Raw genomic sequence first — 26,141 nt, 5'->3', positions numbered from 1 at the left:
GATCCTTATAGATAAGAAGGTGACATTTGCATGCACACTTGACGCCGGAGCGACTTGTGTAGTGACCTAACCTCTAAACACACGGAAAGGCACGTTTGAACAACCTCAATTTAAAAAAAAAAAAAAAAAAGAAAAAAAAAAAAAAGTTTGAACAACCATTGCATTTCACTTCCTAGTGTAGGGTTACATTCCCGTTCACACACACGCCTCCCCTCGGCACAGGCAGACCGGGCGAGTTGCGGTGATTTGGCTTCAGAGTTCAACGCAGCAGCACGCGCCTCTCAGGCCACCTGAAGGGTGTCATCACTGGCTTTTACATATATATTTATATATATATATATATATATGTGTGTATATATATATATATATATATATATATATATATATATATATATAGGGCCGCAATAGAAGAGAAAAAAAAGAGAATGGACGTTTCCGTGAAAACTTTTTGAAGAGGCCTTGATTTGATTTTTCTACGGTCGGAGGCACACCTCGCCTATGCCGAGGGCGCATACCTGTGAGGACTTGCCCGCAGCCCGTTAGCTATAGCCTATCACGTGGGGGAGTCGAGTCAGAGGAGACCCACCTTAGCTGCGGTTTGTGGCTCGACGGCGCCCCCCCTCTCTTTCCCCCGACCCCTCTCGCTCTCTCTCTCTAAAAACGGAGGAATCTGAAAACTGAAATGTCGTCAAATGAGAGAGCAACGCGAGCATTGAGGGAGATCCTTCAAAACCCTGAAAATGACGCTTGCGCAGACTGCGGCGCCCCAGGTAAGATGAAATAAATATCACGCCACATAGCCTAGGCTATATGTTTAATTGCTGGAATGTAACGTGCAGGAGGTGCCTAGCATTTTTACCTGTGCCAACAAGGTTGAATAATCATTGAAAGTAAGCTTCATGCTACTTTTAACACAACACTGAACGTGTCAAACGCTTTCTTTTGTGCCCCTTGTTTCTGACCTTCAATGTGTGGCAGGGTGAGTTAGGAGCTTTCCTGGATATGGCTACTTGCAGGTATAGCAGCCAGCACAGGTGAAGCCTTTTTAGTATTTTGTGTTGGAGGCTGCAAGAGAAGAATCTTCAAGTCTTCAATGAACAAGTCTCGGCATGCAGAGTGAAGGGCTCTTGCTCTTGGAGATCCTTTAGTTCTCCTCCTTAAGTCCTTACACTGACCTCCTTAATTGTAGGTAGCATATAGGAGGTATAGCTACTGCCCTACAAAGGCAAAGCAGTCGACTGAAGAAGGGGATTTGAGTTTAAAAGGGTTTAAAGGTTTTAGGCTGGCCACAAACTGCGTAAAATGTATTGTAGGCCCAAAACCTTAATTTTACACCTTTTTAAGTCAGATTATTTGACCCAAAGAAATCACTGTAATAACCTATTAAAACTTAATAAAGATCAGAATCGTAAAAGGATTTATTGCCACAATAAGTTAGACTTTTGTGGAATTTGCCTTGGTGAATGCTGCATACATAAACAAACAAACAAACATATTGAACATTAACATCAAATAAACAATGAATACAAAAAGACACACACACACACACACACACACACACACACAAATATATATATATATATACACACAAAACAACTTACAACTTTTGCATAAGAAAGAAAAAAAAAAGAGGCTGAATGGGTTAAAAGATACTGCATGCTGCCTTTGGTTAATTGTTAAGGAATGTGGGAGGGAAATCATTATTTTATAGTAATGTTTTTTCAGTTTTCCTTTCCATTTTAATTATTATTATTTTTTTAAAGACAATGAATGTTCCTTGGCATTGTAAAATCAATTTAAGGATTCATTATTTCTCTGTAGGCTAATATTTATATTAAATTCAATACAGGATATTATCCTACGCATTAATACGTGTATGTGAATTAAAAGTAGGCTCATACATTTGACAGTTTGCTTGTTTGTCATATTTGATTGGCTGTTTGTTCTGTATGTGTTTTACTGTCACAATAAGACTCCTCTGAATGTGTATCATTTATTTTCTTTAGTCATTTGCCGCCTTTCTCTCGTCATTGATTAAATATCTTTGACTTTTAGTGCATTGGTTTGAGAAAACCAGTAAACGGAAGTGGGTTTAGGGGTTTCCCTCTGAAAATTTGGTTCGAGGAGAGGATAAGCATGCAGGAGCTGTGTGATGTTGCCCTGCTGCTCGTCTTGGTTTTCCATGAAGCCAAATAAGTCTAATATTATACTTAATAAAAATGTAATCATTTCTTCTGACTGTACCTTTGGGTCTCAGGATTTGTGGTAGTAATGTTTCACTATTTGTTAGCATTTATTAGGTTAACAAATTGTTTGGACTAATTAATCTAATTTCTTTCTAGATTTATCGATAGAATAAATAAATAAAATAAATAATCATTAGTTTCAGCTTTAATATTTAGCCATACAAAACATGCAGGCCATGTCTTGACTCCCCGGACTTTATAGCTTTGATCGATTAACAAGTTAAATATTTGCATCCCCTCGCTCTTAGCCCCTCCATCTTTCATCTTTCAATCCATTGTTTTGTATCTCTGTCACTCCATACCCACCACATCACCTCTTCTTATCTCTTTATCCATCCCCGTACTGCATTTGCTCTCTCCGTCTTCCTCTCTGCAGATCCCGGGTGGGGCTCCTGCTCCCTGGGGGTGTTCATCTGCTTGGCCTGCTCTGGGATCCACCGCAACATCCCCACCATCAGCAAGGTCAAATCCCTGAGTCTTTCCCACTGGGAGGACCACGAGGTGCAGGTGAGACAGCAGCAACCCCCCCCCCCTAACTGTAGACTACTTGGTTGTTTTAGTGTTGATCTGTTATTTATTATTTAAATCTGATCCATCCTGTTAATTGACTCTGGGGATAAGGATAGCCTCAATAAACAGGTAAAAGTATTGGTGTGTAAGCCTACCTCAAAAATGCTAGAAAACTGTGTACTGACTTGTAACATATGATCACAGTGGCGAAAAACAACAACCTGTGTTTACTGCTTGGTTACTTATTTCCATTCTGCACCATGGTTGGGTTATCATGTGCTCTTCACCACAGGTAATTTCTCTTAAAAAAAATGTAAGAAAAGGTTTTCGTTGGTCTTACTCATATTTTATTCTCTTTAATGGAAATAGTTTGACATTTTTCTGATGTCGAGAGTTTGATGAGAAGATCAGAACCACAGTTACGTCAGGTTAGCTTAGCATTTAGACACAAGGAAAGAAGGGCTAGCCTGGCTCTGCCCAAAGGTAGCAACATCTGCTTACCAGCACCTCTAAAGTTCACTAAATTAGGTTTGTTCAATCCTAGTCTCGCTTTGCCAGGGAGGAAAGTCTGGCTACGCCACACAGCATTCGGGGATGGGAGGAAAACTTGCTCCGGTCTAATGGCATTTCTTTAAACCAATCACAATTGTCTTGGGCGGTGCTAAGCACGCCGTGGTGCCGCTGCAAAATAGGCTCGGAAGGAACATGTTTTGGTGTAACCAAAAGTCTAGTTTAGTCTAGCTAGCTGTCTGGATTTACCCTGCAGAGATCTGAGGAGCAGTTAACCATATTGTTAGGGTTTAGGGAAATGGCGGACCCAGAAATGCAGAGACAGCAGGGCAGTGGTGAGCTTGAGGATTTAATAAAATAAAATCCATACAACCAAAAGAGTCCTGAAGACAGCAGGCAAAAATAGTTCCAAAAATGTTAAGGAAGCCAAAAGAACAAGAATCACAAAAACTGGCCCACCGAGACAAAGGGGGGTGAACTTACACACACGCTAACACAATACAATGATCTGACAACAGACAAAGACAACACAGAGACTAAATACACAAGGTAAGGAGGGTGAAACAAGGGACAGGTGACACGAGGGCTCAGGAACAGGTGAAACACATCAGGGTGGGGCAGTCACAAAGGCGGGAAAACACAAGGCAGGAAGTAAAACAAGACAGGACATTGGAGAAAACAGACTACAAAATAAAACAGGAAACTGAAACATACACAACCATGACACAGAGTCCTCATAAATCCACCGGAGTTTAAAATTACAACACAAAGGAAGCGGAAGGAAACGGACATCCGGCCTAAATGAGTGAAATCCAGCGGATTTTCCAGCGGCAACGGAGCAATCCTGGAAGTGGAACGTCAAGGATATAGACTAGTTCAAGCCATACCCAAACTGTAGCCTACATTTACATGACATTCTTTGTTTTATGGGGGTTACTCTATGCTTGACTGGCCATATCCCAACATTAACTGTTACTATAAGTTTGCAGAGAAATAAAAAAAAAGAAATGTTTTCCAGTATCTGTAGATACTGTATCCTATGTCCTCTGATTTATTTAGCAAAAATATGGTACCACTTAAAGTTCCCATTATTCATAATAATTCAGTGCACATCAATTATTTCAAATGTTAGGACATCACATTCTTGCCCAGGGCATTCCTGACACTGTACAGGGGATTCACATAAACCAGATGAATAATGGTGCAACTTTTCACATCGTTATCTAAAATATGTGTTGCATTTGTCATCTCAGCTCTCTGATTTACTAGTTTATTTCACCAATGGAGATTGTATTCCTGTTGACTTTGTTTACCGGTTGAGCAGATAAAAAAAAAAAAAAAAAGTGTCAGGTAATGTGCCAAGGTGTCATTCATCCCTAAAATAGTCTCATTTTATATGTGTGTGTGTTTTGTTAGTTCATGGCGGAGAATGGTAACGAGATGATGAGGAGGAAATATGAGGCCGCCGTTCCGGTTTACTACTACAAACCAACCCACAAAGATGGCCAGTGAGTAACCATAGCAACACACATACACACATACAAACATGCAACGCTTTATACCTTATCTGTTTGAAACACACAGTAGTTTTTTTGTATGTTACTCTATACTTGCATGTGTTTACCAGTGTGTGTGTGTGTGATCATGGGTATCCATGGATGGAGGTTTCCTGTTTTTGTTTGTGCATGTGCATCTCTGTGTGTTTGCATGCAGAAATGAGCTATTCTTTTTAAAGAACGTGACACATAATAACTTAAATCCTTACATAAACCCAGTAGTTTATCTTTAAGTGTTCTGACATTACCTTATTTCTGTTAAAAACCCATCTTTTGAATTTGTTACCAACAAGGAGCAAGATTCCAGATCAGTCCATCTGAGCTTTCATTTTCTCAAAGGCAGAGCAGGATACCCAGGGCTCGGTTTACACCTATCACCATTTCTAGCCACTGGGGGACCATAGGCAGGCTGGGGGAACGCATATTAATGTTAAAAAACCTCATAAAGTGAAATTTTCATGCCATGGGACCTTTTAAATAATTGCTTACAGCATCTAAACAAACTTTTGTGTTGGATTTTGTAACATTCCAAAATATTAATTTTGACTTAAAGATTTTCATTTTCACTGTATGCATATTGGCTCAAAATATCGGTTATCGGTTTTATTAACTACTAATAATCAGTATAAGTATTGGCCGTGAAAAAACAGTATTGGTCGATCCCTAATTCTTTGCAATCCTTCAATCAACACAAGACATTTAAAAGGTCTTTTATGACCTTTTTTATTCATGAAACTATAACAACAAAGTCAACTTATTGATTAGTTGATTTAATCAACAGACAGTTTCTCCACAAAGAATGCCCCCTCAGTATAAATTATTTAAAACCAAAGGAAGAAGAAGCATTTACATATCCTTTCACACACTTTTCTTTGACCTTATGTCACTTATCAATCCTGATCTTGACTGATTTTATAGTTTTCCAGTTCAAGTAGACCTCGCTTATATACAAGATTTGAAAAGCATCCTCTCTAAAGTGATGGTTTGACAGGGAAGCTGACTTGCAATGTCATGTTCTCATTTACCTTTTGAAGGTGGTGTTTTTGAAATAATACCTGCAAGGTTGCAAGGCTGAAAGCTCTTTCCTTCTCCCACACTGAGCAAGTAGTGCCTTTTTAGAAACCATTCAGCTCCCCTTTGAAATGTCTCCGTGTGAAATATTCAGCCCCTGTGACAGCACTCTAGCGGAGCACCTTTTGGCAGTGATTCACATGTTCGTGGATACGTCTCTATTTTGGAATTTTCTGCTTTTCTACCATGTAGGTTAGCCCAAGCTTGATCAATTTGTAGAGGCTTTGTATGTTAGGGCTGCCCTCTCTTAGGACTAATCGGTTGTTTTGGTCTTAGTTGACTAAGATTTCTTCAGTTGATTTGACATTTTGTTTATGCTTTTTTTATGCTAATTGAACTTGTTTCCAAGAAACAAATGAGCACATGTTCGGTAAACACAAGAATTAAAGTGGTGGCTAAGGCCACACCCCCACCCTCCACCTTGCCCCCCCCCCTCTCCTCCTCAATAGCTACAGACACAGAAATGGCACATCCTAAGGAAAGCTCATTGTGGGACTGGCTCTAGTGGCTGTAATTCTGCACCAAGGCTGAATTTGAAAAGATCAGATACAGTATTAGGGACCACTAAGGTCTATATAAAAGAGACTCCAGTACAGTATTGGGGACCACTAAGTTCTATATAAAAGAGACTTCAGATACAGTATTAGGGACCACTAAGGCCTATATAAAAGAGACTTCAGATACAGTATTAGGGGACCACTAAGGCCTATATAAAGAGACTTCAGATACAGTATTAGGGGACCACTAAGGCCTATATAAAAAGACTTCAGATACAGTATTAGGGGACCACTAAGGTCTATATAAAAGAGACTTCAGATACAGTATTAGGGGACCACTAAGGTCTATATAAAAGAGACTTCAGATACAGTATTAGGGGACCACTAAGGTCTATATAAAAGCATCCAAAGAGCACCATGTCATGGGACCTTTAAAGTGCCCATATTATGAAAAAATCACTTTTTCTGGTATTTGGGGTGTTCTTTTGTGTCTCTGGTGCTTCCACACACATACAAACTTTGAAAAAAATCCATCCATGCTGTTTTGAGTGAGATACAGGTTTCTGAATGTGTCCTGTCTTCAGTCTCCTAGTGAGCTGTTCAAAATCGGCCTCGGACTGTGACGTCACAGTCCGAAATGAGCTGGCTAACCACAACCGTTAGCTCATTAGCATGCTAACCGTTAGCATTAGCATGCTAACGCTAATGCTAACGCTAGCATGCTACGTTGTTCTCAATAGCAAAGCACTGCTACAACACACACAAGTTCACCATAATCTACAAAAGAACTACTTACGTAGCCCTCATTTAGAAGTCTCCCAGCTAATCCTGCCTTGTAACTGACCAAAGTTGTAGAAACAGGCTCTCTTTTACTGTCTCTAGAGTTAGCTAGCTGACATGATCTACATCTGAACTACTGAGCATGTGCGAGTGCAATCAAAGATAGTACAGAAGAAGAAGATGAAAAGAGGTCTCACTCTGTAGCTAAAACAGAAACCAGGTGAAAAGAGGATCTACAGCAGTGAGAGAGAGCTGTGCAGTACAACAACAATATTGTGTTTTTTGAAAATTAAACCATGTAAACCTATTCTGGTACAACCTTAAAATACAGTTAAGAACCTGAAAATGAGCATAATATGGGCGCTTTAATGAATTAGAAACTTTCAACATAATACCCAGTAAAAGATAGTCCGTTAGTGTTGTGGCGTGGACATTTAGTCAGACTCAGCAGTGAGTGAAACCAAAGAAGAGGGACAGACACAGAGCTGTAGCCGAGCCAAAGTAGCACACTTTTTATATAATTAACTTTATCAGTTATTGGTCAAATAAAACGACGATACAGATAATCTGCAAACTGCCAAAAAACGAGCCAGGCTGATAATCGGTCTATCCCTACAAAGAATGTTTACCGCATTCAACTCATCATCTTTATTAGTAGTAATTATGGGTGACGGTAGAGTGTGTGATGCATTTGATTTGCATCAGTAAATTTCTTATCTATCAATTCAGTCAGCAATTTTACACCGCACAGAAATATGATTAATAAAGTGAATACACAGACATGAGAGAAGAACAAGAGGTTATTTGTGTTTGTGTGTGTGTGTGTGTGTGTGTTGTGTGTGTGTGTGTGTGTGTGTAAACCACAATCTTTAATCAGCCGCAGTTTGAGGATATTAAACATTGTGGAATCCTCTCCACTGTGAAATAACTATTCTAGACAAAGAAAATTGCCTTGTTCTCTGCCTGAACACAAACACTAACCATTTCTCATTAACAGTCAGTTCCTCCCCCCTTATGCTTTTTCTCCTGGTCTCTAACAACGTATGTCCATCCTCTTCTATGTTTTAAATGTCTTCTGTTTTTTAATATGTTTTGTTCTAATGCCTTCCTGCAGCTCTGTCTGGTCTCTGCAATTACATTTTATAATGAAAACGTGATTTGATTTTTGTAATATTACTACTAAATGACTTTTGTCATTCAGCGTTTGAACTATAGTGTCAGTGTTTGCAACTGGTAAGGGCATGATACTTCATGACATTATCACTAATAGCTAGAGGTGTGACGAGATCTCGCGATATTAAACATGGTAAAAAGCGTTTTGCGATATCGGTACAGTAAGTGCAGAGCAGCAGCCTTGCTCTCCCTCTCTTGGCCGAGACACGCGTCTGCAGCGTGCAGTTCACTGTGGCGCTGTCTCGCGCAGACCACTCTCTTTCTCTGTTAAAAGGAGGTGGGAAGTGGACAGCAAAAGCTAACTTTACTTTTAATGATATTAATCAAAGAGAAATGTTCTCCCATAGTCCTATAATGGTCATAAATCAATACTAGAGTTGTCTACTTCCTTGTTTACTGTTGCAATGAATGAACGTAATCACTGTGAAACAATAGCAAAATAAGCTTTATTTCTCTCTGTCTACTGTACAATGACAAATTCAAGTACAAAACATCTGGTCTCAACGGTCTCAACTGCTGCCAGAAAAAGCTTAGTTATGTTGTAACCTTGGTTCTCTGAGTGACGAGACTATCTCTCCACCATCCATATGGAATAAGTAAAAGTGTAACTGTTAGTTATACAGGAGAGAAGCCAGTCATTTGAGTTTGTGGCATAACCTTTCAGCGCTGATTTTCATTTAGTGACTTTCGATTGAATAAAGGACCATTTCTTCATTGAAGTTTTCTGTAAAATAGTGTTGAAATCTCGTCTCGATCTCGTGAACCCAATCTCGTGTCTCGTCTCGTGAGCTGGGTGTCTCGTCACACCCCAACTAACAGCTGCTATTAGAGTAGCTGTCAATTCATCCACAAACAGTTGACAATGTAATTATGTTATTACATACACTTATAACTACAGCAAAGTAGGAGCTTCCTCCGGTAGCTAGCAGGTCCAGAGCTTAAGTACAACCCATATGATCCTTATAAATTTGTAAAAACTTTAGATCACAGAAAGCAGGTTGCGTTTCACAGCTGCTGAGAGAGAAGACCACTGAAGTGTAGGGCTGGGTACCAAATTCAATTATTTTTAGGCACCGTATCGAGTATCGAAAAATGCCTCCTTATTCAATACAAGGAGTAAATCTCATCAGAGTCAGCAAGCCAATAAGCATGCTGCATGCTTTTACCAAGATCTAATAATGCTTGTGATTGGCTGTCTAACTTTACAAGTCGTACAGGCAGACAGGAAAAAGTCTACGTTATGTACAGAGACAGGGGTGAGCCCTGTCTCTGTGCATAACGTAGACATTTTCCTTCTACGTGAGGTAGTAGGAGCTGAAAAACAAATAAAAAGATTTGTGCCATCTGTGTAATGGTTTTTTTTTGTTTTAGAAATTTAGCATTGAAAAAATCGTTTAGGATCCTGTATCGAAGTCCCGGTATTGGTACAGGTACAATACCCAGCCTTACTGATGTGCAAGTCATATTTGAATAGGACACATTTTTAATTACATATCCATATTGTGAGAATAAAGTCAAAGCCAACCAACACCTTTTATTTTAAAAGCATTTCTGAAACGTTTATTGTCGACTGTCTCTTTGCTGCAGAGATACATTCTCTTGGGCCGCCTCCAGATTACCTGTAGACACACTCTGATTGTCTCGTAGTGTGTTACTGCTGCTGCACCGGGCAGCTCCCAGACAGGAATATTTCGAATTGTATTGAATTGTATCAATGTGAAGCAGCCGGGAGTTTTTGGAAAAAGAGCAAACCTTTTCATGTGACATGCAATGATACACAAGCGGCCACAGCCACGTTTAAGCCACTTGTTGGCAATGTCTTTACCTGACGGAAAAATGTAGTGCGTGTGTTGAATGGAAGGAGTAGCTCACCACTGTATCTGTAAATATTTGCCTGACGACAGCTCAAATCTCCACGCCCTCACACAAATGTGCAGAGGAAGGTGGGTGAGAGAGAGATTCCTTCTTGGTTCACTGTATGAAAAGAGCTAAATCAGCTGGATTCAACTCTGGATTTGTATTGGCCTCAGACAGAGAAAGTCCGTCTGCTATAAGAGTCATATTAGGATCAAACGCACAGACATGAGGATAAACAAGTGAATTGTCGACAAAGAATAGGATTTCTTCACATAGTGTTTTAATCCTGACCCAAGTTTGCGATAAGGGTTTTAAATAAACTAGTTTCTATGTTTTATTTTTACTAAAACCTGTGTGAGGTATCAGGTTAACCCAGGCAAGACATAAGACCTGAGCGTTTTTTTCAAAATTGAATTCATGGTAGAAATTAAGACGTATAGTTAAGTGTCTTTTAAAGAAACACAGTTGCAGAAATAAAATTAAATGGGATACATTTTGGGCGATTGGTGTGACTTAAATAATTTTTTTTACTAAGGTTCTTTGACATTTTTCTCGGCTTCTGGTGCAGGGTTGTTAGCTTTGCTAGCTAGCTAGTTGAACAGCTTATAGCAAACATGATTGAAAAGTTGTTATATTTTAGGTTTTTTCCTTAATACATATATTTCCAAGAATACATTTATGAATTGTGTGATTTTAAAGTGTTACAATTCAAATACCCACACTTACTAGTATGTTTGCTGTTAGCTTACCAACTTGGCTAGATGGCAAGACTCTAGCTAACTTGATAATAATCAACAAAATAAAATTGTTGCTAAATTGTTAACACTAATTTCAGTCTCTATACCTATGCACATTAAATGAGGATTATGTGTGACATTCTATTTACTTCATACTCATTTTACACATTTATAAAATGTTTAAAAAGCATTAGACTTTAACTGAAATAGGCAGTACATTTGCTTTAGAAAATGTAAGCAAATGAACTGATCTACTTGAGCAGAATAGCCCTTCCCAGTCTTGTTTCTTTTTATGTGTCAACTTTCACTATGCAGCCCAGCCTCGTTCTCATTTACCACAACGTTTGCAAGATGTCTTTTAGTCTAATCAGCTGGTACTATTTTACAAGCTAGCTCTATTGACATTTCATCCGTTTGTGTTTGTGTGTTCAGGACGTTGAGGGAGCAGTGGATTCGAGCAAAGTACGAGAGGAAGGAGTTCTCTGAGCCTGGGAAGAGCTTTATATATGAGGAAGGTGAGTGTGTGCACACACACATGCATGCACAAAAAGGCATTCATGCTAATGAATTACAGAGCTCAACAGTGACGTCCACTTTTTTTAACGGCTCTGGTTCCGGACTTGTTTTTCTTCATTCAATATCTCCACTGATGTTTCATTAAATGCGTATATAAAAAGTTTTAAGTCTGGAACCAAGCCAACCAGCTCTGAGATGAACTGTGACCATGAAACACAATATCTGTAAAGCAAATTATGTGTCAAAACCGATCAGAATTAAGTATTGTGGTGCTGCAGAGATGGCCCATCCTACAAATTGTATCATACAGACTAAAAAATCTTTGTTTGGAACAGAGCCTCTCAAAAAACATAATCATTTACATTTTTTTTTATTTTAATTTTTTTAAATGAAAATCAGAATAATGATACCAAAATGATCATTCTTCCAATATCGTGAATCAAATCGCAATATCGGTTAAAATAATCGCAATTAGATATTTTCCTCATATCGTGCAGCCCTATTTCATATGGACTTCTAACTTCTACATTAGCAGAAACTTTGGTTCACAACCTCAGAGATGGTGGTCTGTCTACCTTGGATGGTTTAGATGGCTAATAATCAAGATCCTTATGACGGAAATGAATGGGATTTTTACTTCCTGAACCACACTGTTGAGTGCTATTGTTGGTTTCCCGCAGGAACTAAAGATGGCATGTTGATGAAGAAGGGGCGGGACAACGGGCAGTTCCTCAGCAGGCGATTCGTCCTCTCTGAGAGAGAGGGGACTCTGAAGTATTTCACCAAATTTGACGTAAGCAGCAGCTTTTTAATTAGACTTTTAGTTGCCACATGCAGCTGAACACACACCTTGCCTACACAAAAACCATGCCTCTAAGACACCAGTGACCTACTGTAATTACACAGCGTTCTAATTAGTTTGTTTGAACGCTTCCAGCATATGTGCGACACCCACACACACGCACACACCAAAACCATAACACAAATACCCTAATTAGAGAGCACTTTAAAGACATCAAAATGTTCTGTAGACGACACCCCCGCATTACGTGCTGCAGTATTTTTACACACATACACACAGTTTATAACACACTTTATAATCATGCATACCTACCAAAAGCCTACAAAGAGTATCTTTACCTGCTTCCTCTGCTGTGTGTGAGCGTGCTCGACAAGCTTAACCAGCATCCTGTCCTCTCTGTCAGTGTGGCTGATTCACTGAGCTGTACACCACCCAAACTAATTCTGGCTGGAAGCAGTGGGAGTTATTGGGAATAACTGGGAGCTGCATTTCCAGTGTGTTTGTCTTGGCATACAAATGTCTTTTTTATTGTGATCCCCCCTTTTTTTCTGTGAAATATTTAACTTTGTATTCTCTGCTATAGCAAACAACAAAACAAAACCTCCTCATAGAGTCACAGCTGTACGTGGAAAAAAAAGAATGGAAAATGTCGCTCCCTTGCTTCAGCTTTTTAAAGCCAGTGAGCTGGTTGGGTTTTAGAAGAGCCTTGAGGTGTGTGAAATATTCAGACTCAAGTAACAGTCTGCTGGCTTCTTAGCAAATTTGTCTCACTTTCTCTTGTTGTTGTTTTTTTAATGCTGTGAGAATCCATACACCCAATGAGAGAAAAGTGTAAACTCTAATCAGTTGTCAAATAGCTTGGGAAAAAGTCATGGCGGTGTCAGTTTTCTGTTGAGGTCAAGGGCACACACACAGATTCTGTTCCCAAGTTCCTCAAGTCAGGACAGATTAAAGCACAGCTACCACAAACAGGTTTGCTGGGATTAGTGTCGGTCTCAGACATGCTGGTTTTCAGCGATGCAGACTGATACGTAGATAATAACTCTAGATATTATTTTCATGCTTAGAAAGAGCAGAAAATATGGCCCCAAGCCTTAATACTAGAGATGTTCTGGTACCATTTTTTTCCTTCCCGATTTCGATTCCAATACCTGATCTTGCGTATAAGATATAAAGGTAAAAGAACAACAATATTAAAAAACATGGAACAAAACAAATCTCACATCTGTGTCGTTCCAACTATTTAAAATCCCATCAGACATGTTATTAGACTTGGATTTATCCTAAATTGCCTGAAGAGAGGACCCATCTGCAGTTACAGTATGTGGGCTTCATATTGTTGACTCTTGGCATTTCTAATACACACAGACACTCCTCCTCTCCTCCCTCTCTCCTGCAGGCTAAGGAGCCCAAAGCAGTGATCAAGGTGGACACCATCAACGCAACCTTCCAGCCTGAAAAGATAGGAAACCCCAACGGCCTGCAGATCACCTACCTCAAAGACTACAGCACCCGTAACATCTTCATCTACCACGACAACGGAAAGGTCTGCATAGCTGTAGTGTGTGTGTTTGTGTGTGTGTGTGTGTGTGTGTTGTGTGATGTGTGTGGATCATATAACAGAACCTAAAAAGACAGAAACTGTTTCCTATTTCCAGTGATGCAGTGTAGGACTGTTAAAGGTCCCATGGCATGAAAATTTCACTTTATGAGGTTTTTTTAACATTAAGATGCGTTCCCCCAGCCTGCCTATGGTCCCCCAGTGGCTAGAAATGGTGATAGGTGTAAACCGATCCCTGGGCATCCTGCTCTGCCTTTGAGAAAATGAAAGCTCAGATGGGCCGATCTGGAATCTTCTCCTTATGAGGTCATAAGGAGCAAGGTTACCTCCCCTTTCTCTGCTGTGCCCGCCCAGAGAATTTGGCCCACCCATGAGAGATACATCATGGCTTTCAAACGAGCAAAGTGGCAGTTGGTCAAGGCCACCCCCACCCCACCCTCCACCTTGCCCCCCCCCCCCTCCTCCTCAAAAGCTACAGACACAGAAATGGCACATACTAAGGAAAGATCATTGTGGGACTGGCTCTAGTGGCTGTAATTCTGCACCAAGGCAGAATTTCGGGAAAGAGACTTCAGATACAGTATTAGGGGACCACTAAGGTCTATATAAAAGAGACTTCAGATACAGTATTAGGGGACCACTAAGGCCTATATAAAAGCATCCAAAGCGCACCATGTCATGGGACCTTTAACATTTTACAGACTTTCCTTAACCGTTAACTGACTTAAATTGCAGCATAAGTTGCCACTCGCATATTTTTTATTTTTATCATCCATCACATTAAGGGGGCAGACATGTGTTGAAACTATCTGGTTTGTGTTGTTGTGGGCAACTCTCCAAACATTTTCAAACCATCTTTACCAATTTGGGCAACTGATGGAATCCATTAGCTGAGTCGTTCATGAATACACATGGAAATATGTGTTCTAGTCAGGGTTATTTGTTATTTGTCTAACATCTTGAGACTTAAACACAGCATCAAAATCATTTTGTTACTGAACTGAACAAAGCTAAACATATGTTTTTTTTCCCCATTTCAGATGTTTACAATATTTAATTTCCCAAACATGGCTTTTTTATTATTATTATTATTATTATTATTATTATTATTATTATTATTATTATTTCAGAAATGTGCTGTAGGTCATTTGCACCAGCATTTATCCAGGCTTGGACTGTTCCTTTGATTAGGAAAAGGAGGCAAGGAAAGCAGAATAGGGCCTTAGCATCACATAAACAACATATTGTTACAAAGCAATGACTTTTATTCTCTGATTAAAAATGAAAACAGTGAATAAATGAAATGAATCAATAAAGCTGTTGAGACTGTAGAGCAGGAGGAGTTTGTGATCAAAAGTAAAAAGATGCTCATTTAAAATAAAAAACACAAACTTGGCGCTAACCATCCTGCCCATCAGTCACTGCAGTAGTTTCCAGGGCGCGATTTCTTTATTTACATTTCTTTTTTTTACCCAGTAACATATGTGATATAAAATGTAGCGAAGTACAATACTGCAAACAAAAGTAATAGTAAAAGTACAGATTTTAAAAACTAATTTAAAAAGTAGAAGTACATAAAAAAAAACTACTCAATTACAGTAACGTGAGTAATTTCAATCCGTTACTTTCCAGCTCTGGCAAAGGTCATATAGATTATATATATATATATATATATATATATATATATATATATATATATACAGTATATTACAAAGTAGTTGTTTGGTAGTAGTATTTGTGATGATTGTGATTATCGATCATGTCTCAGAGCTGCATTATCTTTCTAAATGATGGAGGGGAACAACAGTAATCCCAGGAAGAACTCATGGGAGACTCTCTTTCCTCTCTCCTTTCTCACCGTCTTTCTGTCTTCATCAGGAGATCGTAGACTGGTTTAATTCGATCCGTGCAGTTCAGCTTCACTATTTAAAGGTGGCCTTTCCCGGGGCTTCAGATGCTGAGGTGAGCACACACAAACTCACTTCCTCACACATCCTGCAGGTCTTTAAAAAAATGATACCTACTGTCAGTGATTGCTGAGGGTAAAAGGATAATAGCACTGGTTTGATGTATGTGCCAGTGAGATACTAACATTGATGTGGTTAGAACTGCCATTACTGTATTAATGCACATGTTGGCGAGCACTTCTTACAAAAGGGATATTCAGCACTGGTTATTCTTTATCCCTTCGCTTTGCTTGTTGTTTTTCAGCTGGTACCCAAACTTACCCGCAACTTTCTGAAGGAAGGGTACATGGAAAAGACAGGTCCCAGGGCAAGTAACACACACACACACACACACACACACACACACACACACACACACACACACACACACACACCTTTAAACCTTTATTTGAAAATACTGTATGTACAATGTTCTTTTTCCTCTTCGTTTCCTTGTGTGTTTCTCCCAGTGCCACAGTTGACTCTTACAATTTCACCATCAAGTACACAAATTTATGTTTTCATAAATCCATAAATGTAGATCTTGGTGTAATAGAATCACCTCTGGGACGTCAGAATTAGCTTAAAATACAATAGACAGCAATAGGACAACAATATATTACATTCAAAAGTCTTTATGAAAATATATATCTAGGATTGAAATCACAGTCTTCAAATCTTCAATTTATATAAATACATAAGATATCACTCAACTGGGTAACCAATGATATTAACAGTTAGAATCAGTCCAAATGGAATTTAATTCCAGGGGTCTGGAGGTACAAAAGTAGTCCCAGAATATTTGTCAATTAAGTCAATATCAAACCCTTTTCACATGGGACAAATACCTGCAGGTGTTCTAGGATTTGTAGTAATTAGGGAGTCAAGCTGTAATGACATGGAAATGTCCAAGTGTACGTTGTTTTAAAGTAAAAAATTCCCCCTCAAATTGCCAACCATGTTTTGCTAAAGATGATAATAATGATGATGATAATAATAATAATAATAATAATAATAAACTTTATTTCTATAGCACTTTTCTTAACAAGGTAACAAAGTGCTTTCAAAATAAAGAAAAAAAAACAGCAAATAAAAATCAAGAACAATAAAGAAATGGTTATTTCAACAATGATTTAGCTTTACAGTACAATGTGAATTAAACGTATACAAGTGTGTATGGGCCAGCAGTGATAGTCATTTGGGAATGGGGCTGAATTGATTTTTCTATGATAGGCCGCTGTCCAGTTGCTATTAAACCGGGTATATATGATATGCATTAAAAAAAAAAAAAAAGCAGAATTTTCTGGTATTGACCACACATTAACAGATCACCTGTTAAAATGCAGTAAATCCCATTCATCATGAAGACGACTGACACTTTTTCTTATTTTTAACAATGTAAACCAGGCTTAGTTCCGAATTGAGTTTCAGACTAAGTTTCTATTTAACTAGTTGGATAAAGTTCCATCCTCCAAACTCCTCCTGGGATTCCAGCCGAATGGGAGATGGATGGATGGATGGATGGATTTTATTATTTCCAAACTGGGAAATTACTCTGTTACAGCAGCAAGTTACAAGGACATACACACATACTCACGCACACACATACAGAAAATACAAGAAATATACTAGAAATACAAACAGTGCGATAACAAATAAGATATCAAAATACCAGAACAACTACTGAAAAAAAATATACTTAGAGGAATGAAAATAATGTACATGTATTTACAAGTGTAGGATAAAATGTGCAACTACATAAAATAAAATGTAGCCCAGCTGTCAGTGTGGCTGCTTTCCACTGCTGCCTGACAGGCTACCTGACAGCTGATAGGACTTACCTGCCTGCCTCACTGTCCGTCTGTCTGAGAGGGAATAAAAGGCTTCTAGCTGAGGCTCAAATTGCCAAACCCTCAAATGCACGCAGAAATACAAACATATGTTGGGATTAAGCAAAAAAAAAAACAACACAAAGAGGCATCTGTGAATATGCATGCGGTCGTGCACAGTTGCACCGACTCTTTTATATTAGCATATGTGAACACATGCAGGTGCTTTCCCACGTCGGATTCCGACCGAAGCACCTGCACAGGCAACACCAAGCAACCTGATACTCAGCAGCCCATCTGGTTCTCTCTTCAGACAGACACAGACTCCCAGTTTCATCTCCGTCTGTCAGGCTGAGAGATGAAAGGACTCACAAACTTGCTGCTTTCGGCTGGTTTGCTAAATGGATGCCATAATTCATTTCCCTCACACACGTATGAGACATATTTGTGGAAGGAGTCACTAGTCGAATTGAGAAGGGAACACAGTCTGTTGTTCGGGCGTAATGAGAAAATCACACACTTTTATGAAGCCAATTTGGCAGCCGTTGGGGAACATGATCATCATTATTTGAATTTCGACTCTGAAAAGAGCGTTAGCTGCTTGTGCACTTCAGTAAACTCTCTGAAGGTGCTGCATATGCTTCGATAGATCATTGCTTTCGGTGTGGATTTGGCTCGGCTGCACCGATGAAGACACCGGGACACCATGAAGGCAAGAGACGGAGTTTCCATCCATTTTCAATATTTTAGTATTGTTGGTGAAACAAAAATGCCCTTTAACTTTTAGTGCTGGAACAATTAGTCTCCATCGTCTACCTCTACAAAATAGTCAACAACAATTTACATGATTGGTTTGGCATTTTTGAGAAGTTATAGGCTGAATTATGAATTGAAAATATAATTGACAATGATTAGTTTCAGCCCCAGTCACTTTAATAACCGGCAGTCTTAAAGACAGTAATCAGGAAATTGATGCCTGAATTCGTAATAAAAATAAATAAATAATCATAATCACAATTATTTTGGTCAATATTGAAATCACGATTATTTTACACGATTAGTCATTGACTTTTGGAAGGATGTTGCAATTCTTGAATAAAAAACAACTGTGAAACAGTTAAACAAATTACCTGTGAAAACGCCTTAACCCTCCAAATTTGACCCATTTTCAAAAGGTTTCTATATATGTATGTGTATATATATATATATATATATATATATATATATATATATATATATATTATACAGGCCAAAAGTTTGGACACACCTTCTCATTCAATGTGTTTCTTTATTTTCATGACTATTTACATTGTAGATTCTCACTGAAGGCATCAAAACTATGAATGAACACATATGGAATTATGTACTTAACAAAAAAGTGTGAAATAACTGAAAACATGTCTTGTATTTCAGATTCTTCAAAGTAGCCACCCTTTGCTTTTTTTGATAACTCTGCAAACCCTTGGTGTTCTCTCAATGAGCTTCATGAGGTAGTCACCTGAAATGGTTTTCACTTCACAGGTGTGCTTTGTCAGGGTTAATTAGTGGATTTTTTTCCCTTATTAATAAAAAAGCAAAGGAACTTTTGGCCTGTACTGTATATATACTTGTATTCATGTATTTCCCCGAATGATTTGTACATGCGACCCAAAGACTTTTGCTAAATAAGTTTGTGGTGTCTTGTAATCCCATGTGGGATGGGCTAAATGTTTGGCATGACAGACATGAAATTGTCAAAAAGAAAATAACGTGGTTGGTTCCATACAACGATCTTCACAAGTAAAGTAAATTTTCAGTTCACCACTTTCATTGAATTTGGGTGTTTTTATTTAAATTTTATAGCATTTGAAGAAAAGAATTGATAAAATAACCGGGGGAAAGCGACAAAAGTGTCGAAAAAGATGACCAAAACTTTGGGAAAAATTTTAATTTTAAATGTTGAAGTTGCACGGCCAACAGGAAGACAACACAAGGGTTAAACTGTGAAATTACCCTTGATACTTTTCCTGTCAAAACTGTCAATTTAAGAGCAGAATATGAGCTACTTTTAATTAAAAAAACCAGACGGATGCCATCTTCGGTACAACAATGCTGCTTTGCGTCTACAGTTTCCCTCCCTATCTCTGTCACTCTCTCTCTCTCTCTCTCAGTGTTTCTTTGTCTCACTCACCTCATGTCTGACTTTCTCTGTCAACTCGTTTGTCTCTACAGCACACGGAAGGCTTCAAGAAACGCTGGTTCACTCTCGACCAGAGGCGACTCATGTACTTCAAAGACCCGCTGGTATGGCATCTTTTCACACGCCTACACACATCAGAAAACACTTCCGTATAGGCAACCGTTTATCTTTCAAGACTTTAGTTCATGCCTGAGTGACTACGGCTCCTTTTGTTGATAACAACCTACCAGCAACAGTGACTGGTGACTAATATTCCGGGTTTTGCCCTTATTCCCAAAAAGACAATATTCCGACTAAGCTGTTTACATGGCTAATGAAAGTGAATATTCCACTAATATTCTGGTTTGCATGTAGCCGTCTACCAGCGGTGGCGGACTCGTTGGACCGTGCGAACGCAGCGTCCCTCTTTCTTTCCTTCAACCAGCTTCTTGAAAAGGTCGGCGTAGCGATGTGTGCGCATGTCCGAAAACCTGTTGATATCCAAGTCTTTGGAACTGTTTAAAAGTAGCTGTGTTTCTCCTTCTTATCGAGTCTGCAGCCTTGCAAACTGTTGGCTGGTTGGTTTGTGTACAGCAACCATAGCAACAGACCTGACCATAAGCCGTAAACTGCAGTAAAACCCCAGATTGAGACGCATATTCCCAATATGCTGTATACATGTCGAAAGAATGCCTCTAAAACTATGATGTTTACATGACCTGTATTAAATTCTAAAAATATTGTCATATTCGGAATAACAGTGGAATATTGGTGTGCATGTAAACGTACTCCGTGCCTTGATGGTACTTTTGTGCTCTAAAAAGATAAATGAACACTATGAACAGTGGGAGGAGGAGGTTTTCTTTTTTTCCATCAAGCAAATTAGATTTAGTAGACAGTGTTGGGGATATGAAGCAATGACTCAAGGGGAAGAGGGTGATAAAAGGTACTTTCATTCATACGTAATGTTATTATACGTGGCATTGATTGCCACGACCTCGCAGTGTGGATTGCCTCATAGTGAAGTGGAATGCTAAACTTGCAGAGTAGCGTTATCCTGTAAAGCTACACTGGACTCTTCTGCAGACAACTCTACGTGTAAACATGTACTTAATTTATCTGATATTCGCGCTTGAAAGGTTGTAAAAGTGAGATTCTGAGTCATTGCGATAAAAACAACTCCACTCTTAATCATTCAGAGAGTTGCCTTGCGAGGCGGTGGCTCAGATTGCCCAAGACTTGGCTCCATGCACATCAGATAACCAAGCTAGATTAGCTCAGCATTCTTGCTGATGCAATAGTTCAATGGAGAGGTGCAATGATTATAGGTGACCGAAATGTCCGACTTACCCCCGAGAGTGTTGGACAAGAATAACTGGTAGATGAAAGCAAGTCTAGTGGAGTTGAGTGCAGACTGGGAATATATGGAGGAAGCTCAAAGCAAGTGTAATTTGATCACTTGGATAATGACTCAATTATGCTTATTTGATCTTGTCTATACAATGGTGCACTGTTTATGGAAGTGTTCACGCTGGCTTACAACAAAGTAAGTTAGATTTATTCTAGACAATTAGGTATTGTCACCTTTCAGTTACAGCAGAACAGTGAAATAACTCACCTGTATCTTTTCGACATATTGGTGCATCTTATAGGATATAATGCAACAGTTCCTTGTGCAGTAAGTGCTGAAGTCTAAGTTCTATGAAGGGATGTTGACAAAGAAAAATAGTGTACAGAATTGAATACCCACGTTAAAAAGCTTTCTGGAGATTATCTCACTGTGATTTTGACATGGAGACCCCCTATAAATTCCCAGAATGTATCAGCACGTTGTCACATCTGATTTGCTCAAAAGCTAGTCTGTATTCTCAACGTTCCACTCCCGGGATTTCCCCGGTGCCGCCGGAAATTCCGCCGGATGTTCTTTTCAGCTGGATGTCCATTACCTTCAGCTTTCTTTGTGTTGGCATTTTAAACTTCTGTGGATTTCTGAGGACTATGGTTAACTGCTCCTCAGATCTCTGCAGGGTAAATCCAGACAGCTAGCTAGACTATCTGTCCAATCGGAGTTTTCTGTTGCACGACTAAAACAACCTTTAAGCGTACACATGTTCCACCAAAACAAGTTCCTTCCCAAGGCTATTTTTTGCACCATGGCCCCGTCCGGCGCTTAGCTCCGCCCATGACGATTGTGATTGGTTTAAAGAAATGCCAATAAACCAGAGCACGTTTTTCTCCCATCCTGGAATGCTGTGTGGACTAGCCAGACCCTCCTCCGCAGTGCTGTGAAGGAAGGTGTGGCAATGTGAGACTACTCAAAAGCTGATGGAAGTTGAGCATTAGCAGTGGATCTAGTGGATAAATCAGTTTTATTGTTAACTTAGCCAGCTCTCACTGATAAGCAAAGAAACTCAAAACAGACACAGCGGAGCTTTTAATCAATTAACCAAGAAAATAACCGGTAGATTTATCAATGATTAAAATAATCTTTAGTTGCAGCCCTGAATGTCTAAATTTCATGGCATTCCATCCAACAATTGAAGAGACACAAAGTCAGAGGATCACCACCGTCTATAGGATTCATCCTATTGTTACCATCAATGTGTGTACTAAATTTGATGGCAATCCATCCAGTGGTTGTTGAGATATTGCCATCCCAAGAGTTAGCACGGCTAAAAACAGCTGCTTGGGAGCTGAGAGTAGCACTAAACTTAAGAAAAAGCAAGTACCCTAAATTCAGAAGTTTTCAGTTGACCTATGTTTCTTTGTTTGTAGGACGCCTTTGCCAAAGGTGAAGTGTTTTTGGGGAACAGGGACTACGGTTACAGCGCCTCCCCTGGCTTGCCCGCTGGCACCCACTGCAACGGCGCCTGGCAACACGGTATCACCATAGAAACTCCCGATCGTGGCTTCCTCTTTACTTGCGAGTCAGAGAGTGAGCAGAAGGATTGGCTGAAACACTTCAACGCGGTCATAAGTGCTGTGATGTCCCCTCAGGAGTACACAAGTAAGAATCTGAATGTTTAGCCTTTATAATGAGGCGCTGATCACTTCTATTGTAAGTGGCTCTTTTTTTTTCTTTTTTTTTTATAACGCTTCACTTTTAAATTTTTTTTTAAGAAATGGTGGCTGATGTGGTGGCTCTGTGAGGCTGTAATGCTCTGTGCAAAGAAATCCATAACGTTACATGGATAGCTCTTACTTCTGGATCCTTAGTGTTTGGGGTGAAGTAAATGTAAAATAAAACAGGTAGTGTATGCCATGCTAACTCACTCTCGTTGACAATGCTAGCATACTGATGCAGAGCAGGTAACATAACATAACATTTTCTTGTTTAGCATGTTAGCATGCTAATATTAGCTAATTACCACAACATAAGCTAAGGCTGATGGGCAGACAATATTTTTCCAGACATTTCTCGCTGAACCAATAATGTCAACCTTCCAATGGTGCTACAGGAAATGTCAGGGGATCACCAAAATCAGTAGGATACATTGTCTAGGAACCATGCATGTCTGTACAAAATGTAATGGAATTAAATAGAATAGCTATGAAATGCGTGAGCAGTGATTGACACGCAGTTAGACACCCCGGCCCTGATTGGAGAAAATCACACTACAGGCTGTAGGTGGTGCCAGAGGAGCTGGATTTCTTTTTTAAATGACCTGCTTCATGTAGTTCTACTGCAACATAGGGTCAGTTTCAGCAAATATGACAGAAAGTTAGTTTTATAAGTCTTACCTACTGCACCTTTAATGCTGTGAATGTGAAATATTAACTTAAGCCAAATAACGTTAGCAGTACTTTGTTGGCATCATTTTCCTAGCCTTAGATTGGTTTCTTGTGAGCACGAGATACTTTTACTTGCGCACCAGAAAAAAAACGTCATGTCATGTCCCCTTAGGGGCTCTGTACAAAAAAAAAAAACAGATGGGCAACTCTAGAACTGTGCCACTAGTGCAGATACATACCTCAACTTCCAGCTATAAAATAAATCCACTTGATTATTTTATTTTTGCATCTCGCAGAAATTGTCAGAGAGCATTGCAATTTCAAAAAATGTTTCATGTACTGCAATAAAAGTCTACATTTATGCAATTATATGAATGACAAGAATGGAATGTTAAAAGGGCAAATAACTTCATATTCATTAATACCAAGGCTCTTTTGTATTAGCCATACACAATGATTTGTCTGAATGGGTAACAGAGCACTTTTTTCTAACTTTGAACTTTGATTTGTATTTAAGTGGAAGCCTTGTTCAGGCACAGGCATTGATGGACCAGAGGCCAGCGGGACCATCTCCTCTCATCCCATCACCAATCTGTCACAGGACGACCCACCATCAGTCCTGCCACTGAGCACCAGCATTTGGCCTTCATCACTAATATGGTCAGACTGGAGCTTTTTCCAAGTTCCAATGGTGCTCTTTGTTAATGGGGTTAGAAATGCAAACCAAGAGATCCTAGGCATATTCATTAGTAAATGAAAAACAATCAGTAAGATTTTGTATTTGATTAGTTTTATTTTTTTTGCACTTTGTTAACCAAACAGTCTGGGCAGTGCTATAACATCATTCTTTGGGGATTTTATGTAACACGTTTGAAATTCTAGATGCCAATCTTTCCTTGGCTTGTGCAGACATGTCCTCTGTTTCCCAATGCTAACTAAATATGGGCATGTAAAACGCATTACTTTCTGTGTGCCACTGGATTGTTTTTTTTGTATCATGGTACAGTAAATAATATTGGAATTTCTAGATTTATTAGAAATACAATGCGAAATTTAAGAAAAACATATTGTTAAGGCAAGAAATGCCTGGGTCTTCTTGTATTCCATATGTTATACCAAGTGTGATGTAATGATTGACTAATAAGGTACAGGGAGTCCAATGGGTCAGACAGGTACAGACCATCAACTGGACATAAAACACTTATATCTTTGAGGGATTCAGAATTCTTTTTGAGTTATCTCTCTCTGTTTTGTTTTAGTTTTTGCAATGTTCATGCAATTGGTGGTTTTATGTAAACTTTGTAACTACTCTTATGACTTTATATTCAGCAAGTAATGCAGTCCAGTTTATGAGCTACATCTGCATTGGCAACTGGACTGTTTCAGTCCAAAAGGTCAAAGAGAGATTTTTTTTTTTTTTCAAGCAAAGCAATATCTCCAGACACACTACGTGGACAGTTTGCATCATGAATTAAACATGACTTTTATGATTTTGTATTTCCTAGACTTCTAAGACTAGGCAAATGTTGATTTTCTAAGAGTTTTTGAGACATGTCAGTACTTGTACTGTACCTTGTAAAGGATGTACTTGAAAGACAAAAACTGAGATTTGCTAATGCATTGGGATAGAAAAGCAGGAGGCACTGTAAGCCATTACATGGTCTAACAGCACCTCTCTGTGGCATACAGTACATATACAGTACTAAGTCTTTGTTAAAACAAATAATAATTCCAATTGCATGTCATTTCCCCCCCAAAGAAGTTAGTAAAAAATGTACATATTATAGTGTTGTTTTATATTCATTTTCTATTTTTGGTTAAAGAGGTACTTTGATTACGTATTGATTTGGTGTCTGTTTGGTATGTATATATACTTTAAGAAGCATTTATCTGCTTGAGCATCGCTGACTGACATACCACATGAAAATATTGATGATCACTAATAAAAATATTTCCTCTGGAAGTTGTCAAGGAATCTCTGTACAGCTTTGTCCACAAATTCAGTAATATTAGTAGTAGTAGTAGTAGTCTTAAAAAAAAATTCTCTCACTGTATATTATCAATCTCCTCAAACTGAAGGTGAGTTATTCCAAAGCTAAGTTCCACCCTGAGCCCTTTCAGTGCTCTTCTAGAAAAACTTTATTCTGTAAAAAAATATGCCAGATTTCCTGCACCATCAACTTCGGCAGAAACTTAGATGCTTAAATACTCCTTGTAATTCACAGAGCAGAAAGCAGGTGTATAATGTTTTTTAAAAGTTCAGAAGATAAGGATTTCAGCCAATTGTTCAAAATTAAGAGATTATATCCCTAAAGCAAGCTGGAATAAATAAATGCACTCCTTACTCATGCATAGGTCTGATGTTTGGCTGTTGTATCTGGGAATGTGTTTGTGGTTGTGGACAATTGCCCCCGGCCATTGATTTCTGGGTGTCCAAAACTACAGAGCCAGCAGACCTGTGGGGCCTGAGAGGAATTCCTCATAAATCTATAGGCCCATTCTAGTTTTTCACCCTGGTGAGAAAGAGGGAGGACACAGGAGGGGAGAGACGAGGAGGGAGAGAGTGACCAGGAAAACTCCAAAGAACACTTCTATCAAACCAGGGAGCCAAATGGATCTGAGGTCCATCTGCGATGCATCAAATAATTTTAATTTTTGGA

The 26,141-nt window shown here is 39.0% G+C and overlaps 1 protein-coding gene across 1 annotated transcript; it reads left to right on the top strand.

Annotated features, from left to right (window-relative positions):
* The first annotated feature begins 628 nt into the window (after window positions 1-628).
* Window positions 629-25,441, top strand: zgc:92360 (uncharacterized protein LOC436988 homolog). Its single transcript, XM_039794174.1, has 11 exons — window positions 629-770; window positions 2,623-2,753; window positions 4,683-4,774; window positions 11,370-11,452; window positions 12,134-12,246; window positions 13,655-13,801; window positions 15,695-15,778; window positions 16,028-16,090; window positions 19,803-19,874; window positions 22,525-22,756; window positions 23,999-25,441. The coding sequence occupies exons 1-11, from the start codon at window positions 683-685 to the stop codon at window positions 24,025-24,027; spliced, it is 1,134 nt and encodes a 377-aa protein (XP_039650108.1). The 5' UTR covers window positions 629-682; the 3' UTR covers window positions 24,028-25,441.
* Window positions 25,442-26,141: the final 700 nt, after the last annotated feature.

The sequence above is a fragment of the Perca fluviatilis genome, chromosome 1 (assembly GCF_010015445.1).
Source record: "Perca fluviatilis chromosome 1, GENO_Pfluv_1.0, whole genome shotgun sequence".
NCBI lineage: Eukaryota > Metazoa > Chordata > Actinopteri > Perciformes > Percidae > Perca > Perca fluviatilis.
This window is presented reverse-complemented; position numbering and strand designations above follow the sequence as displayed.